This window comes from Falco peregrinus, chromosome 1 (genome assembly GCF_023634155.1).
Source record: "Falco peregrinus isolate bFalPer1 chromosome 1, bFalPer1.pri, whole genome shotgun sequence".
Lineage (NCBI taxonomy): Eukaryota > Metazoa > Chordata > Aves > Falconiformes > Falconidae > Falco > Falco peregrinus.
The window spans coordinates 66850526-66867754 of NC_073721.1; the positions used below are offsets into that span (position 1 = coordinate 66850526).

General features: G+C 54.6%; 1 protein-coding gene across 1 annotated transcript in view; it reads left to right on the forward strand.

Moving 5' to 3' along the window:
* Window positions 1-3437: 3437 nt before the first annotated feature.
* The window catches only part of LTBP2 (latent transforming growth factor beta binding protein 2), a 73904-nt gene continuing 60112 nt past the window's right edge, over window positions 3438-17229 (forward strand). The window contains exons 1-2 of the mRNA XM_027795976.2: window positions 3438-4146; window positions 12355-12425. Coding sequence (XP_027651777.2) covers window positions 3701-4146; window positions 12355-12425 — 517 coding nt within the window. The 5' untranslated portion in view covers window positions 3438-3700. The remainder of the gene's footprint in view (window positions 4147-12354; window positions 12426-17229) is intronic.

The following is a 17229-nucleotide window of genomic DNA, read 5'->3' on the forward strand; positions in this document are numbered from 1 at the left end:
CCTGAAGACCCCCTTACCTCCTTGTCCTTTGAGAGGGCTCAGGGAGATGTGACTCGTGCTCATCTCTCAGCCCACCTTGACCCTTCTGCCTCTGGCCCTGTGGCTTTGATCCTCAGCTGCCCAAGCACCCCTCATCTCTGCCGTAGCAGTGGCAGGTGAGAAGGGCTATGCCATCAGCATAGTCCACCTTTGCTGCTCTTCTCTGCAGGATCTGATAAGCCCTTTGCTTTCTGTGCTGGCCCCCAAGTCTGCCTCGTTCACCTTGGTGCTCTGGCTCTGGAAAGCATGGACTTAGAGAGGTACTGCAGCTGCAGCTGCCCTCAGCCTCTCCTCTGGTGCCATCTCTGCTGCCTAGAAGCTCGTGCAGTGAATTAAGGGGAAGTGAAGGCAGTGAAGGGGACTTCGAGCTGCCCACCTGCAGCTGGCCCCTTGCGGAGGAGCCCTGTGCTCCCTGCTGATGGAGGCCAGGCTGTCAAACCATGCTTACCAGCCTGCTGCCCCATCCTCTCTCTGCTGCTGATCTCCTCCTGGGCATGGGTTCGATCTGAGCAACCATCAGCCTGACTGTCCGCATTCTGCCTGTGCGAGTTCCTAAGAAATGAGGTATTTCATGTTTGCCTGCTGAGCCCCCACTGAGCGGCACGCGGAAGCCCAGCCTGAGCTATGACTCCCCATGTGCTGTGCTTCCCCTTTTCCAAAGGGTGTGTTTTCAGGGATGGCCAAATATGAAACGAGCCATAGGGCCGAGAGGCAGCGAGCCCATGCCTGAGCACCTGGACATCACCCACCTGCACTGGGAATGTGGTCGCTCCCCTCCCCAGGCGCCTGTGCCTGCAGCCCCTTGTGCCCTCAGCCAGCCCCGGCTCTGCCACAGCGCTTAACATGGGATCAAACGGCACCAGCATGTCCCAGCAGAGCACAGGAGTGTTTGCATGTGTGAGGCTGGAAGGAGCGCAGTGTCCAGCTGTGGGGAGGGTTACTGTAAACATGGAGTGAAGCTGATTTGAGAAGGGATGCCAGCTCCCTGGGCCAGGCTCCGCTACAGCCAGCTGCAAAGAGGTACTGGAGGGCCATCGATGGCTTCCTTGGGTTTGCACGTCTCGTTTGCCAGCTCTGTTAGTGAAGCACAAGCTCCTGCAGCCCTGCCACCGTCAGGGCTCCAAGTGCAGGCTCCTGTGGAGGTGTGGTCTCCTGGGGGTGCCGTGAGTCTCCATCTTCCCTGGGGTGACCCAGCACCTCCAGACAGGAGGAATCCACTTGCATCCCAAGTCAGTATGCTCCAGGGTTGCCTGCTCTAGATTTGAGCACTGCTTGGGCTCTTGGCTGCTTTGTTTATGGCTTTGTTTATGGCGTTGATAATTTTCTCGTGTCAGGTTTAGGCGCAAGCATTCTTTCCGCTGCTGCATAAGAAAGTAATTAGGTGAGGATGGAAAGGACATTCTTCTTCCTCGGAACAAAGAAATGAGCCATGGTTGTTATCGGGCACTCACTGCTCACAGCATCCAGGGCCATGCAAGCTCCTGGCCAAGCAGTGGCTCTGCCCTGGCAGGGTGGGCTGGTGAGCTGGTGGCGTCCCAGGAAGTGCCAAAGCACCCGCTGGTATTTCCTCTGACATCGCTGCCCTGTAAAGCCAGCTGCCAGCGCCAAGGTCAGAACCCGAATGCACTCAGCCCTATCGCTTCTGTTGCGCTTGCTCACCTGCCAAGTTACCTCGCCTCTCCCTCTCTTGCAGGACCCCAGCCAGAGGGGATGTGATCCATCTGGAACTCCGGTCCAGAGCCAGTGTGCTTTTGGGGGACTCATTCCCTGTGCTTCTACTCCTTTCCTGGCTTCTGTGCGCCCTGGAGGGCAGGCAGCAATGCCCTCATCCCGAGGAGGTGGGATGGCTGCGCTCCGAGAGGGCCTAAAAGTCAAGGGGCGATGGGAAGAAGGGAGCTGAAGCCACTGGTTTCAAGTGGGAGAGGCTTTAGGAGTGCAACTGCTGAAGGCCAGGGCGGAGGCAGGAGGTGCTGGGGGAGCTGGACATCTCTGCCACAAAGTCTTTGGGAAGCAGATGGCTTGGTGGGGGCTAGGGGAGGCAGCACCAGCAGTGGAAGAGGCTGGAGGAAAAGGAGCATCAGTGGGACTGGGTGCTGTAAGGGGCTGGGGGTGCAGTGGGCAGGGGGCAACAGCTGGTGCTGGTATGACCATTTCCCTTTTAAACCTGGTGAGTAAGCTGCAGCATCTGGCTGAAGGAGCCCCTACCCCATGGGCTGCTGAAAGACGTGAAGGGTACACCTAAAGCATCACTCAGTGCGCACGCAGAGTTCCTCATGTTCTCCTGCAGGCATCCAGACACAGCACTCAAGGTTGGGACATCAGGTGAGCTGCACCATTTGTCTGCCTGAGCTTGGCATGGGTTGGTAAGTGTTACTGGCCACAAGACCCTCTGCAGGGACACAGGCCCAGTGAGCATCTCCTTTCTGTGAGCACCTGCGTTGCCCTCTGCCTCCTTGTGTGCAGAGATGCAGTGAGAGGTCTTTACCCACCCACCAAGCTCATAGATCCTGCTGCTGTGGGCCAGAATGAGCCTACTCCAAATAGACAGAGCCTGCACTCCTCTGGGAGGACTTGCTCCCTGCCCGAGGTGGCCAAGGGCAGAAGAGAGCAGCAGAGATGTGGCAGAGGACAAGGCCAAGCTCATGTCTGTGGCTGAAATGGGATGTGTGCCCCTGCCTTCGCCCTCTTCCTACCCTTCCCTCAGCCTTTCTCAGTGCCTATAAAGTAGTCATTTGAAGTCATCCCTCAACTTCCAGGTGCCCACGCAGGGGGAGGGATGGACTTCTACTCTAAACTGGCTGGATATGTCTCCTGAAAGATCTCTCTTAGCTGAAGGGCCTGGGGCTTCTAGGTGGGTCCTTGTCTAGCCTGCACCTACACAAGGAAGAGCATAAAGCCCGGAGTTGGCTTGAGGGGATCTGAGAGCTGTGTAGTCAGGGCAGGATGGCAAATAAGGCTCTTCCCATTGCCGTGGCTTTCTCCTGTGAGATGCCATCAAGCGCAGCAAGAGGGCTAGCGGTGCTGATGCGGCTCCAGAAATCCCCGCTGCGGGGGGCAGCGGCGTATCCCCCCAGCCAGCACTTCCACTGCGGCGGCAGCCGGCGGCTCGCTGCGGGCCGAGCGCCGGGGGGGCTCCGGGGGCGCACGCCGACTGCCGGGCAGGCAGCGGCCGGGTCTCCCCGGCCAGGCAGGCAGGGGTTAAGGCTTCTCTGTTGTAGTTTGTTTCCCTTTGCCAAAGTGGGTGTTGCTGGAATGTCTCCTCTCCTAAGGAGGGGGGCCGAGCCGTGTCCTCTGGAGAGGGGGGATGTCAGCATCAAAAAGACACAAAAGGGGGAGGTTTCCAAAAATAAAACCCTCCATCCCCTCCAGGCGCTGCCAGTGCCAGAGGCAGGCGCGAAGGTGCTCGGAGCTGCCTGCGGAGCGCGGGAGCTCGCTGGCAGCCGGGCGAGCTTCCTCCTCCTCCTCCTCTCCCTCCTCCTGCGGGGGCCGCCCGGCAGCCCCGCGCCCCCGGCCCCGGTGGGCGGCGGGTCCCGGCGAGCCCCGGCGCGGGATGGGGCGCTGAGCGCGGGGCGAGAGCCGGCGGTGCCCGCGGCCCCGCACCATGCCCGCCGGGCGCTGAGCGCCCCGCGCCGCCCGTCCGCCCCCGCCGCCGGCTGACACCATGCGGGGCGCCGCCGCCAGCCTGCTCCCGCTCACCTTCGCCGTCCTCCTGGGCTTCGCCGGCTGCCGGCCGGACTCCGCGGCCAGGCTGGAGCCGGGCACCGGGGGCGCGGCGCGGCCTCGGGGCCGGGGGACTGCCCCGGCGGCGACGGGCACGGCGCAGCGCCTGTCCCCGGCGCCCGGACCCCCCCCGCCGGTACGGCCCCTCCCCGCCGCCCTCCACGTGGACCGCGGCTCCGCGGCCGCCGCGGGGAGCCCGAGCGGTGGCGAGGGCCGGCGGCAGCGTCCCGAGGGCGGGCTGCCAGCGCCCCGCGGCCAGGCGGGTGATGCCGGGCTCGGGGGGCAGAGGAGCCGGCCGGACGCCCCCCGCCAGCGGCAGGGCAGCGGGCTGAAAGCCCGGGTCGTGGCCCGGGCGAAGGAGCCAAGCGGCAGAGGGAGGATGGCAGGGTAAGTGCTGCGGCCGGGGGTGGGGACTCTGCTGGGGGTGCGTGGCCTGAGCCCCGGTGGTCCCGGCGCCGGGGAGCCCCGTGTGAAGGGGCCGGCTGCCCGTCCTGAGTCCCGTGCTGCGTCTCGCTGCATCCCACCTTTCCATCCTCACGAGAGCTGCCCCACTGCCTGTGCCGGGACAGATGCAGGGGTGATGCGTGGGGGGCTTGGGCCATGCTGCCCCTCGGCTGGCTCCAGCCCCGGGCTGTGGAGGGGAGCAGGACCCCCCTCGGTGCTCGTTCCTGTGCCGCGCATCTGTCCCGCACGTGTGGTGCACGATCCGTCGGGCGCATGTGTATCCGTGTGCGGGCGCGTGTGGGTGGGTGTGATGCTACGCTGCCGGCTGCCTGTCGCATGGGGATGTGTGGCTGACAAGCGTGTTGGATGTGATGCCCTTGCGCTGACCATCAGGACTTCGGCAAGTCGGGCCGCGGTGGGGTGTCGGTCTGCTGCTCTCTGGGGCTGCCCACTGCCATCCCGGGAAGTGTGTGGGATGGGGGCTGCCAGGGTAGGGAAGCGGGTTGGCCATCGTATGCGTGTGGAGAGGCTGGAGGTGCTCGCTTGGCTCTGCAGGATGGAGCCTGGTTGCTGCCGCTCTTGCTGCAGGTACCTGGCCTCTTGGCTCCTGCCTCCCGTAATGGGCCCCTTGTAAGCACTCCGCGCGGCAGCTTCCCATGGCTTCAGCTGGCTCAGCCGGGGGAGGCTTCCTATGACTTGCCTGGCAGGGCCGCTTCCAGCTCCAGTCTCTGGCTACGGCCCTGTGGAGGTGGAGGGGAGATCATATGGCAAGGCCAGCTGCTCTGCTGCGAGGGGAGCTGCGAGCGGGACGTTTGGCGCAGTGCTGATGTACCCTTGGGCCCTGGGGGCCCCCTCCTCTGCAGTTCCCTCTCTGCTCCCCCGTGGCTGATGCCCCTCATGATGAGCTGCTCGGCCAGCTGGGAAGGGCTACCGAAGCTGTCACGCAGGCAGTTTGGCCAAACCATGCGGCAGCATGTGTCTGCTTTCTGTGTAAGCCCTGCCAGGGGGATGCCGAGGGCCAGATCTGAACATGGGCTGAAATGTCTTCTGCTAACATCAGGTGCGGAGCTTCGCTACAGTACAAAAGGCGGCTCCATCTCTGATGTTTTTCTCTCCCTTATACGCTTCCTTGAAAAATTTCAAGAGATGTTCTCTGTGCCACTCTGTGTGCTTTACTTCAACAATCCGCAGAAGCACCAAACTTGCTCTACTTCCATTACGTTTGATCCCTAAAGTATTTATTGCTAATAGCTAGTCAATGGCAGGTAGGCACTGAGCAGATTTTGGCTTACCCAGTCCATTAGCCTTGGTTTGTCGGCCACCCAGAACAAGAGTCTTGGGAACAGTCAGTCCTGCTCAGTCAGGTTTGGGGTTTTTTGGGCTCAGAAAAATTTTGTAGTCGGAGTGTTGTCAGCATTGCTTTGGGGTCATGTGGCAATTCAGTTAGATTTGAGTCATCTGAGATGTAGCCTGTTTCTTTTCAATGACTACCCTGAACTGTCTCCACCAGGTTTTCAGGCTGCAGCTGCCTCTGGTGACAACAGCTGGCCCGCGCTGCTATGGGGAGCAGGTGGGCAGCCCCACGGTGCAAGCTATGCTCGAAAGAGTGCTGGACCTCTTTGCAAGTAGCCTGCTTTCATCCCTTAATCAAGGGTGTAAACGGGGATGGTTGATCCAGCACTCACACGCTGCTGACCTGTTACCAGCTAGATTTGGCTTCCTGGGGTATCAGAGGGTGCTGCTCCTCCAACTTAGGGGAAGGAAGAGCTGTGCCTTGGTGCTGTGCTCCCCACGCAGGCTGTGCTGTGCTGTCTGCCGCTGCTCTTCCCTGGAAGATGAGGGCTGGGGATGCGGGGCTTGCTCCCATCCCCAGGAACCTGAACTCTGGAAAGCGCATATAATGGTTTGTCATCAGTAGCTTTCCATCTCCTCTGGAGTCCAAATCGGCACTTTTTAAACTTCTCTATGACCTACTGTCTTTGGAGCTTATGAGAAAGTCTAGCTGAAATAATTGTCCGTGAGTAACCACATGGCGTTACTCCTCATGGAAAGCTAACTGCTGCTGCCTCCAGCCATTTGGTGAGACTCTGTCCTTCCACCTCATCCATCTTATTACGCCCCATGCTGCACCGGACACGTTTCCATCCAGGAAATTCAGGGCCCCTAAAAAACTTCATTTCATGATGTTTCATTTTTTTGCCAGGTGGGATATTTTCTGTTCTGCTATTTACACTGAACTCTTACTACTCTCTAGTATGACAACCTTCATTTTCCCTTACTCAGGTAGCTTTGCAGGCTGCACTAAACCCTGGTGCTATTTATTTATACAGTTACTTTGGCTTAAAATCTCAACTTCTGCGTGGGTTGCTTTTCCTGATTCTCCAGTCAGAGTTCTCTGCTGGTACCTCCAGGGGCCTTTCACAGTCCTATGGTTAAAAAACCCGTTTATTAGCACTATATCCTTTTCTGGATAATTATTTTCTCACTTTGTTTGATAGCGGAATACCCAAAATAGAGTTTCTTTCCTGGGGACCATTTGGATGTGTCTGCCACCCTGCTCGCAGCTGACCTTGTTGCAGGTGGGACCGCTCACACCCTTTCATGAGTGCGTCCAACTGCAAGCCTTGCAACAACCGGATTTTAGTATTTGCTCCTGGAGGTTCGTTGTGAGGCGACTCCTGACACCACAGCAAATACTGCAAAAAACGACCATTTTCTAATACTGAGTGAGGAAATCAATCCAGCCCAAAAGCATCTCTGCTTTGCTGTGCTCTGCTTAACTTGCCTGTTTCCCCAGCCAGGAAAGATTTTCCTTGTGAGTGTGATGGGGTAAGGAGCTCCCAAGCCCTGCCGCGTGCCAGCTATGGTTTTACTCGCGTGCTGGATGCATCCCTGATTTGGGCTGTCCAGTCCTGCTGGGAGGATGCTGTAGGGATCTCCCTCCACCTCTGTGTCTCCCAGGATGTGACCCACCTCATTCCTCTGCCCCGTGGCTGGAAGGGTGGGTCCCGGTGATCATCCTCAGGTGATGTACACAACATCAGGAAGGTGGGTAAATGGGGGAGTGGTTTGGGGAAGTCTCCGCTTCTGGTGCCTGGGTGGACAATTTTCAGGGGCGTGTGAGGCTCCCCAGGTAACAGGCTGGGAGTCCCATACTCTCTCCTTCTCCCTCCCGCTTTCTAATTATGCATTCGGCACCCCAGTTCTTTGCTTAATTGCTGTTGTAGACACCATCTGTGGCTATATAGTCCTGCTTTACCCAGGCTTCGTAGGACATAGGTTCTGGCTGCAGTGTGTGTATAGGACTTCTCAGGAGTGGAAGCAGTTAATGCTGATGTGGACTTGGCAGAAAATTTTCAGTGGTTCATCGATGCCAGCAGCCTTTTGCTAATGTTCTTCATTGGGTCTGACTGCAAATATTTCATATGTAGTTGGATGAAGTTCACTGTCCTGCAGTAGAAAGGCAGACCTGATGATCTAATGGTCCCCCTGGCCTTCTGTGAGGGTGCTGTAAGTGACCTGAATGGAGTCAGTGTATCTGGCAACACTGCCGCATGAAGTTGGAAGATGATGCATGGGTTGCTGTTAAAATAAGTGGTGAAAAAAAAATGGTTGTACTGAATGCTTCAGAAATAGTATGTGATCATCGCTGGGGCTGTGCACATGCTGAAACTATGTGAAGCCATGATCTTACTACTGTTTTCTTGTTTTCCATCCCCCTAGTGCTTGTTACAGTTGCTTGGCTCTGGTTTTGGATAACACTTGCAGACTCGAAAATCGTGCAGATTGTTCTCATCTTGGGTACCACTTTGCACAGCGGGGGCCTGATCCTGAAGGTGGCCTCTGGCCGCTGTAACAAAGCAGGTGGTGAAGGACTGGCTTGCTGCAGCTCCTTTGCTCAGCTGCAGGTGGTACAGGCACACCCAGTCAGGGCCATGAACGGTACATCGGGATGTAGGGAGGCTTCACGGCGCTGGCTTCAGCTCTGCAAGGAGTGTCAGGGAGATGTCTGTCCCAGCAAAGGAACAGGCCAGTGAGTACTGCCTGACACCTCCTGCGCACCAAGCTCTCACGACCTGCTGGGGACTATACCTGGGCACGGATGGTGCGTGCTAGCTGTGGAGTGAGGTGCAAGATTGGTTTGCTGTTGCTTACTGCCCGTGCTGTTTGGAGACCTCAGGGCATACCTGGCACTTGAAACAGGGGCTGAGATGTGGATCCAGTGCCTCACCCTGCATTTTGTCAGAAAGGCAAACCTGAAGGCCCATGCCTGCACTAGTGAGCTATACCTTAGGGCTTTCTCTGGCACTGTGGCTATTCAGCTGGCTGAGCTGTTCAGCCCCCTTTCTCTCCAAAAGGGGAAACTGGCTGTTGGAAATGGTCTCTCTCTGCGCTGGTCTGAGCTGGGCTGGGAACTATTTTGGAAGGTGCTAAGTGGCCCATGAGCTTCATAGCAGTCCAGTGCTACAGGCAATCAAGTCCCAGCACCTGGGAACTTCCTCAGCAATGTTTGTTTCATTTCCTAGGAAAGAGGGTGTGCTAGCTGACCTGGCCCTTGGGAAGGTAAATACGTTAATTAACCCATTCCACTTGTAAGGAGACAGAGATAGGAAAGACAGACAGTTTGCCCAAGGCTTGTTCTGGCATGAGTGGCAGCGCTGGGAACAGGGCATCCCCGTGCAGCATGACATAGTGTGAGTGTTCAGTGTGACTTCAGCTTGGGAGACCTGTGTGAGGACTTGTCTTCTGCTCTGCTCTGATCTGGGGCTGTGTTGAGCTTCTTTCCACCAGGAAGAGCTGCTGACCCCTCTATGTGCCCACCCAACCTTTGGTCCCTCTGCACCCCAGGCTGCCTAGGATGAGGGCAAGGGTCCTGTTCCCCTCTCCCTGCTGCTGTGCTGCCAGTCTCGAGAGCTAGGTAAGCAGGAGGCAGCCTGGGTGCTCAGCCTTGCACAGCTGCTGACTGCTTCGAAGTTACGAGCATGGCTTTGGCTTGGTGCATCATGGCACCCAGCAGGTCCCCTTGCTGGGAAGCTCTGCCTGCTGCCTTGGAAAGCCCTGTGTGATGGGAGGTGGCCACTGGCTGTCTGGTGTGTACAGGTAGCTCCCCAGCAGCCACCCCTGGGATGGTGACACCAGACCTGTAGGGACCCTGCTGCTTGTTTTGTTCTCCACAAGTGGCACTGGATGGAGAGCCCCAGGGCTGGATGTGCCCCACAGGTGGCTCACACCTGAGCTGCGTTTTTGCCTGAAGCGTTGGTGATGGCACTGCAGCAGGACAGATGCAATTGCAGGCTGCCGCTCTCTGGGGCACTGTCCCTCCGTGCTGTAAAGGTGCCATGCTCCTTAAAACTCCTGAGATTAGTTCTGAATTCTTTGTAAGGAAGTGAAAGCCACATGGTGTTTGAGACATGTAAATGTCAACTAAAGGCTTTAAGTAGAACCACATGTGCTCAGGACTGGGTCCTACGCGGCAAAGCCCCCATAGCTCTTTTCCCACTTCTGATGCTCTTGCTTACCTGAGACCCCATGCTCGGTGAGGTCCTGCTTACTGGGCTTTCATCAGGAAACAGTTGTGGTCCTTCTCTGCCTTCCACTCCTACCTACATGTTGCTCCTCCCAAGTGCTCATGCCCAGTTCTGGGGGTCCTCCCTGCCTCCATCTCTGCCCACCCTCTCATCCAGAAGGTTATGGAAGGAAGAGACATTCCCATCCAGGCACTCCCTCTGCCCCTGCCTCTGAGGGCACCCCTGCCAAGCTGCTCCCCTCTGCCCATGCTGGGCTGTCCTCGTTCAAGAAGCATCGCCCTGGTGCTGGCATCTCCCTTCACCTGGGGGTTGGCAACTCATGCCTGGAGCTGGCAGTGACACAGAGTGACTCTGTAAATGAGAGGTTTGTGCCAAACCCAACAGGGTTTTCATGCCTTCAGGAGTGATCCTATCCAGGCTTGGGCCCCTCTCTCTTTTAGTCTCATACCTTTCTTCCCATAACCTCTGGCTTGCTGTTGGCATTGAGAGCAGCTAGCAGCATGCTCCCTCCAGCATGCATGTGAAAGATGTAGATAAAATTTGAAGTTTAATCCCATGAAGAACTAATAGCGTGATTCAAGGCCAAAACAGCTTCTCTGGAGAAGGCAGTTATTTTGCCTTACAAGAAACAACCTCTGATTATGGGAGTAAGTTGAGGTGGGAAAGGGCAAGGGCTTTGCTCTTTGAACAGACTGGCTGAATATGATTTGCAAGGTGTGTTTCAGCCATGCCGAGGAAAGAATGGGAGCTGAGACAGTCTAAGCAAAGATGCTTATGCTGCTGCTTGGAGTGGAGTCCCTCAGCAGACCTTAATTACTTAAAGACCTATTCCAGCTCAGTGGTTTTCTCTCTTTACTGATCTGGACATCTTTGAAAAGTTTAAGGTCTTTGGTGGGCTCTTACGCAGTAAGTGAAGGAAAGTTTGCTTTCCTTGGATAGTTTCTGGGGATGTATTATAGAAGAGACCCATAGATCTCTTTGGGCTGATGGACAAAAAGCTGGAAATTGCTGCTGTAGCCCAGCCAGAGCAAATGTGAGTGGATGCAAGAATTACTTTGGCTTGTTCTGTTTGCAGGAAGTCACTCTGAGGGATTTTAAGTGCTTTCTCCCTATAAAAATCTACCCAGGTTAATAAAATGTTGATCCTGAAGGCTGGATAATGCTTTAGGAATGATGTGGCTTCTCAGACCACTTCCCCTTCCCACATGGAGAGATTGTATCTCTGCAGGCAGCTTCATTCACGAACACCAGAATAATCCTTGGCAAACTTGCTACACACCATCTTTGGCTCTCCTAAAACGTGAGCCCCACAGCTTGAGCTCTGGCATTTATGGAGTCTCATCTCATGCCATGTGGATTCAGAAGTCACAAGGATGCTGGTTCAGAGCAGGATCGTCTTCTGACCCTGCTGTGCTCATGTTAAAGTCAATCCAGAAGACAAATGTGCATGTTTCCATGGTTCCTGTAAATTCTGTCAGCAGCTCTGTCTGCCTTGTCCAGCGTTAGAAATAAACCATACTCCCCACTTGGTTTCCAGAGGCTTTCCAGAGTGTTCAGGCTGCCTGTTTCTAACTTATTATCTTCTGATGACTGTACTCTCCCATCTACTTAGAAATGTGAAAGTTACATATTCCCAAAACCTTCCCTCCATGACGAGTAAAGATGCTTGGAGAGCAACCTGCAACTTGTTATTCCTTCTTGTTAGAGACATATAAATATGAGGTGTGACCAGAGGAAGGTTTAGCTTAGCTGCCTGCTTGGGCATTGCAGAGCCCCTCTTGGAGGCACAGCACTGTCTCCAATAGCTATATGTTGGCAGTGATCGCCACCTGAAAACACGTAATATGGGAGAGGTGAGGAGGACGTCATTTATGTAAAGGCAGTCAAAAAGTTGCTGCAGCAAAATGCTGGAATTAACAGCCATGGAAATTATTTGAGCATCCTGGAATTAGTGTAGCACTGTGCGTGTTGGGTAGACACAAATTTTACAGCATCGGAGAGTCCCCAGCCCTGGGGTCGCTGCACCAGAGGCAGGTAACGACCGTGGGACTGGAGTGTTCGCAAAGGGAGAGCAAGTTGGCGAGCGGCCGGTGCGGCTGCTGGCGTGCCATCCCTCCTGGGGTAGGGCTGTGCAATGAACAGCAACAGGCGGCAGCAGTTAGGTGGAGAGTGAAGCGTTGTCTTCGGCCAGAGCAGCTCGGGACATTTGCGGAGGCGAGATGCTATGACCAGGGTTGGAATTGGGCCAAACTTACACCCCAATACCACAAAGTGCCATGAGATCTTTAGGAATTGCAGGCTGCCGGCTTCCAGTTGCCCTCAGGAGGAAAATGGTTCCTCTGAGTGCGGTGCCAGGAACCCAGCCTAATGACAGTTCAAAAGGGAGATACTCCCTGAGGGATCGCTCACACTGCAGCATTCACATCGTCCTTAGGGTTTTCTTTTCCAAGCACTTAAACAACTCAGCCCTTGTCCCATTGGTTTTGATCTCAGCTGCTGGTCCATCTGGAAGGAAATATCAGATGCTGCAGGAAATAATTTTACGGGTGACTCAGAGGTGCTGGCTGCAGAAAGATCTCGGCTTCCCCTTCTCTTAACCACACTGCTTTGTCTCTCTGCTTAGGCCAAATGTCTGCGGCAGACAGTGTTGCCCAGGATGGACCACGGCTCCCGGCACAAACCGCTGCATCAAACGTGAGTATGACAGTCTCAGCTGGTGCAGGTCTTGCAGTGCACCCCTAAAAAGCGCTCAAGTATTGCTGTGATCCCGCACACATCCCTTGCACCACGGCAGGAGATGGACTGCGGGGTCCCCAGGGACAGGGCTGCAGCCTCCCCATGGGGTGCTGGGCTGTGGGTCAGCAGTCGTCACCTGCTGGCAAAGTCTGAGCATGCTGAATAATTATGGCTTTACTTTATTATCATTATTAGTGTCCATCCCAAGCAGGGTCTTGTTGAGGCAGGGCATTGCAACGGCATGTTTGCGGGTGAGTTTCGAGCCCTGGGGTCTCATCGTCTTGCTTGGAGCAAAAGGCAGGTCTGTGAAAATCCCAGGAGGTGGGAACAAGCGGAATAGGGCTGTGCTCATGTGGGTGAGTGTGGCTCATGCTGAGGGGGAAATCAGGGCTGCAAGTTATGAAAGTGCTATTAAGGAAAGCAATTAACGGGCTTGGCACAGCGGCTGGGACAGGTGGGGCTGGAGCATGGTGCAGCATGTGGGATGTGTACAATGGCAGGGGGCTGTGGGGAGCTCCTGCAGTGCAGAAACTGCGCAGCCAGGGCCCTCCTGCCTGCCCACGGAGGGGTTAATAAGGGATCTGCTCCTTCAGACAGCTTTGCGACAGCCCTGGGGACTGAGATCATTTTGGGCTCCCTGACACAGCACTGGAAAGGAAGGGGTTTGGGCAGGCACCAGTGTGACACACGCCAAGGGCAGCTGCACTGTCATCTCCATCCCCAAGTGCTCCAAAACCACAGCCCTGTCCTTAAAACCATACCTGCCTTTAAACATCGGGGTTACACCGCCCAGCCCACCCGTGGGCATTCCGGGGGCGGCTGCTTGCCCCGTGCACCTGCCCGGTCGCAGCCCGGGATGCTCGGAGGGCAGGGAGCGTGCAGGCTATCCGGGTGGGAATGCCCTGCCCAGAATAGCCGAGAGCATCTGCCTTCACTCGAGTGGCAGCAGCTGCCCAGATGTTCAGCGGGGAAAGAGGCTCAGCTTTGTTTGCCGCAGGATCTCCCAGTGCTTTGGCCGTGCTGGGATAATTGCATTAGCGATCGCTGTTCGGGAGCAAGGGGCCAAGGGCTGACTCACCTCCCTTCGCCCGCTCCCCCCTGCCGACAGAAGCCAAACGGTAGAGAGCGTGCTGTGCTGCCAGACAGCGTTCGTAAACAGCGCGGGGCCAGCCATGGCAGCATCTTTCTCTCATTAGGGGTTTTCATAGGAGTGGTAGATCTGGGCTCGCAGCCGCGCAGGCTGCCTAGCCGTGGCTCAGGTGCTGGGCTTTGCTCCCAAGGGTTCATTAAAAGGACGCTGTCAACATGGTCAGGCCTGACAGTGTCCCCCCGACAGGGGATGGTAAATCTCCTGCAGGACTTAGACGGAGGCTGGGGACGTGTAGCCATGGTTTCATACCCAGCTACCTCCCTTGCCTGGCTTTTCTGCTGGAGTTGAAGCTGCTGCAGACGTTTGGCTGTTTAAAGCTGCCAAGGCAAGCTGGCCCATCCCAGTTAGTTTCAGCACCATAACGCTGTTTAGTGCCTGATCCCATGGTCTTTGATATGAGGCGTATCAGGGCAGTTAGTGGGGTAGAAATGCAGCCAGAGGGAGCCTCTTAGCGTGATGAAGCAGGGAAGAAGCTGGCATTTGGATCTCGAGCAGGACCTTGGTTTTCATGGATTTGAGCCTGGGTACAGGAGAGAGGCCAAATTGTTGCTGTAATCTACTTCCCATCACCTACCGAGCGTGGTGATTTCTTCCATCCATGCTTTTCCAGGACTGTCCTCTTGCAACATCTCTGCATATGACTGAAATCAAGCCATGGACAGGTGTCTCTAGCCTTTTCGTCTGTTCCAGCTTCTAGGACTTAAGTGCAGTGAGGACCTGGGGAGTTTTCAGAGAGTCAGTGACTGGGAAGATGAAAAGAAGAAATCCGTCTATTTGGGACAATGACGTTTCCTGGGAAAATGGGAGTGAGCTAAGGGAGTTTAGGAGGAAGACCTTGCCTGCTTGCAGTGGGCTTGGTTTCTACCCACATGCTACCTGGTCATCACACCAAACTGCGTACAGGGGATCCTGTGGGGCTCTGGAGGTCTTCCCACAGGAGGGGACATTAGGGATAAGGAGCTACATCTGAACTTGGGCCCAAGAAGTGCATCCAACCTCCTGCGTGTTTACCTTCATCCTGGGGTGGCAGGCCTTTATGTCCTGGGTTTGGTGGAGAAGAAATACGTATACACAGGCTGGCCAGAAGCCCCCTTGCACTGCCCATATTTCGGGGGCTGCAAGGGGCTGCAGTGTGATAACTTAGCTTATATATATATATATATATAAAATATATAACTGCCTATTGGCTCATCATCCTTCCCCTCTGCTTAAGAGCAAGGGAATCCTCTTGCTCAGCCTCCTGATGTTAGTTTGTCAACCTCCACTTTCACCAGCATTATTCACTACGGTTCTTTGCTGCTTCCCAAGATAGCAGCCTGGGCTGGGCTGGTAATGCAGGGTGAGCTTTTTTTCTGACATGGATATTTTAAAGTTTAAAAGAAACACTTTTAATCAGCATGTTGGGAAGGGCTAAATAAATTCATGCACTTTCTAATCTCATACAGATGGTCTTGCGGTTAAGATACTGGATGAAGGCACAGGGATTCCAGGATGAGTCGCTGACTCTGCTGTGGTCTCACAGTGTGGCTTCAGACAGTCACATTAGCACCTGGGGCTTTTCCACATCTGCAAAATGGAGATGACATTCACATGCTCTCTCCTTTTGTCTTTCCTCTGTGCATTGACTGTAGGGTTTTTTGAGTCCAGACTGTTTTCTATTGAAGTTCTGCTTTCCTTCTCTGTTATTCCCGCATTGCTGTTGATCTCCCTGCCTGTTAGCCTGCACGGATCTCTCACTTGTGTTTAATTATCCATCCCTTTTGGGTGTGCTAACACAGTCAAAGCTTTAAGTTAGAACTGAGATTACATATCGCTCCGCACCAATAAACAAACTTTTCCATGAGAAAGTGGAGTAAATCACCCCAGTGGTACAAGTCCTTCAGCATCTTCCCAGTTTTCCTGTCAATACCTAGCTGGATGGACAGGTTCCCCCTCATTTAAATGGAACTGAGCAGGAGCTGCTTACACTGAAGATCTACATCACTGCCCTAGACCAAGAGCACATGCAGGGCAGCGGGGACACAGTAACTGGATGTCACCATGCAGTGTCATTGCTCAGTCCTGGGCTGGATGAGCCTGCAAAGTGATGGGAGGCTGGACTTGGTGGCCTTCCCCTCTGACAGCCCTGCCTGCCTGGGCTAGGTGAGTGGTCACAGTCATGCCACCGTCATCCCTGCAGCATGACCTTGCAGGGAAGACTCGCCTCATGCACTGAAGACTAGACAGTACCAAACGTGATCTGTGAGGGCACTGCCAGATGCTTTTGAACAAACTAGCATTGCTACTAACTACTTCAAATAGTGTTCCATATCTTATCCTTTTATGAAGAGTTTTGAGATGACCCTTTTTGCTTTCCCTAAACCCAAGCTCCTGGAGCAGGTGATTACATGAGACTATAGTTAGAAGAAGACAGTGGCTGTCTTCCTAACAGAAACTGTTCATAACCCCCACAGCTGGGAAGTGATGTCTCAGAGTAGCCCCTGGGCTCAGAAAGCAAAAAGAAAGGTTCCAAATGTATATATATATATTTAACCATCTTGTTTCTTCTGGTAACGCTATGGTTTTTGGGGGTCTGACTTGTGCTTTCACACACTTGGCACTGGCAGTACTTCCACGAACGATCTGCTCTCCCCACATCGCATAGCTGGACTAGGTGAAAACCAGTGACTTTTTAAAGCTCTTTCAAGCTCTTCCTGAAACTGCAAAGGCAACTGGGAGGGGGATTAATCCTAGAGCTGGAATACTTCAGCTAGAGCTGTTCCCCACCCATCCTGCATGGAGGGACCAGAAGACTAATCCCATTCCCTTCCTCTTCTCTGTATCAGCTGCCTTAGGGGCTTTTTAGAATGACTGGTCACTTATCGCTGCTTTCCTGCTGAAGAGCACAGTCTAACGTGACTACAAACATAGCTGGTGGGTGAGGCTGTGAGAACTGCTGTGGTCCCAGGTCTCAGCATCATGGCTCTGCAGTATTTCAGCACGTGAAGCGGTTGTTTTCAATGGCAGCCTTCCTGGTCTGGTGGTGTGTGTTAAAACAGGCATTGATTAAGAGATAACGGTAGGGACTGGCAGTCTATTTAAATCACAGCTGAGTTTTGTATTATAAATCACATCAACTTTTGGAGTGCCAGACTTCCCAGAGACGGTTAATTCCTGCCTGACTAGGACCCTGTCTCTGTTCCAGGGTCTGCAGTGGTGGCTGATTTATTTTACTGGGGGATTTCATCAAAACCTCTGGCTTTAACCTATACAGCCATACGTGACTTGGGTTTTCCCTTTACTTGAGATCTCCCTCTCTTCCTGAGTGTTAACATAGTAATAAAGGTCAAATGAAGCATCCCAACCAACATATCCCTGATCTAGTTAGGAAAAGGCTGATGGCAGTCCAGTTTTGGGGTGAGGGAAGGGTTGTGCGGGCTATGCTGCTGTGGAAGGACCTCAGAGTCTGCACAAGGACTTCTTGTCCTGCTTGGTGACAGCAGGATGACGTGTTGATGGCACTCGAGGAGAAAACTCTCTGTATGTTTGTTGCCCAGAAGCAGCGTTTCTCACAGGCGTGCTTGGATCTCATGGGGACGGAGAGCCCAGCCAGAGAGGGAAGGATGTGCTCGT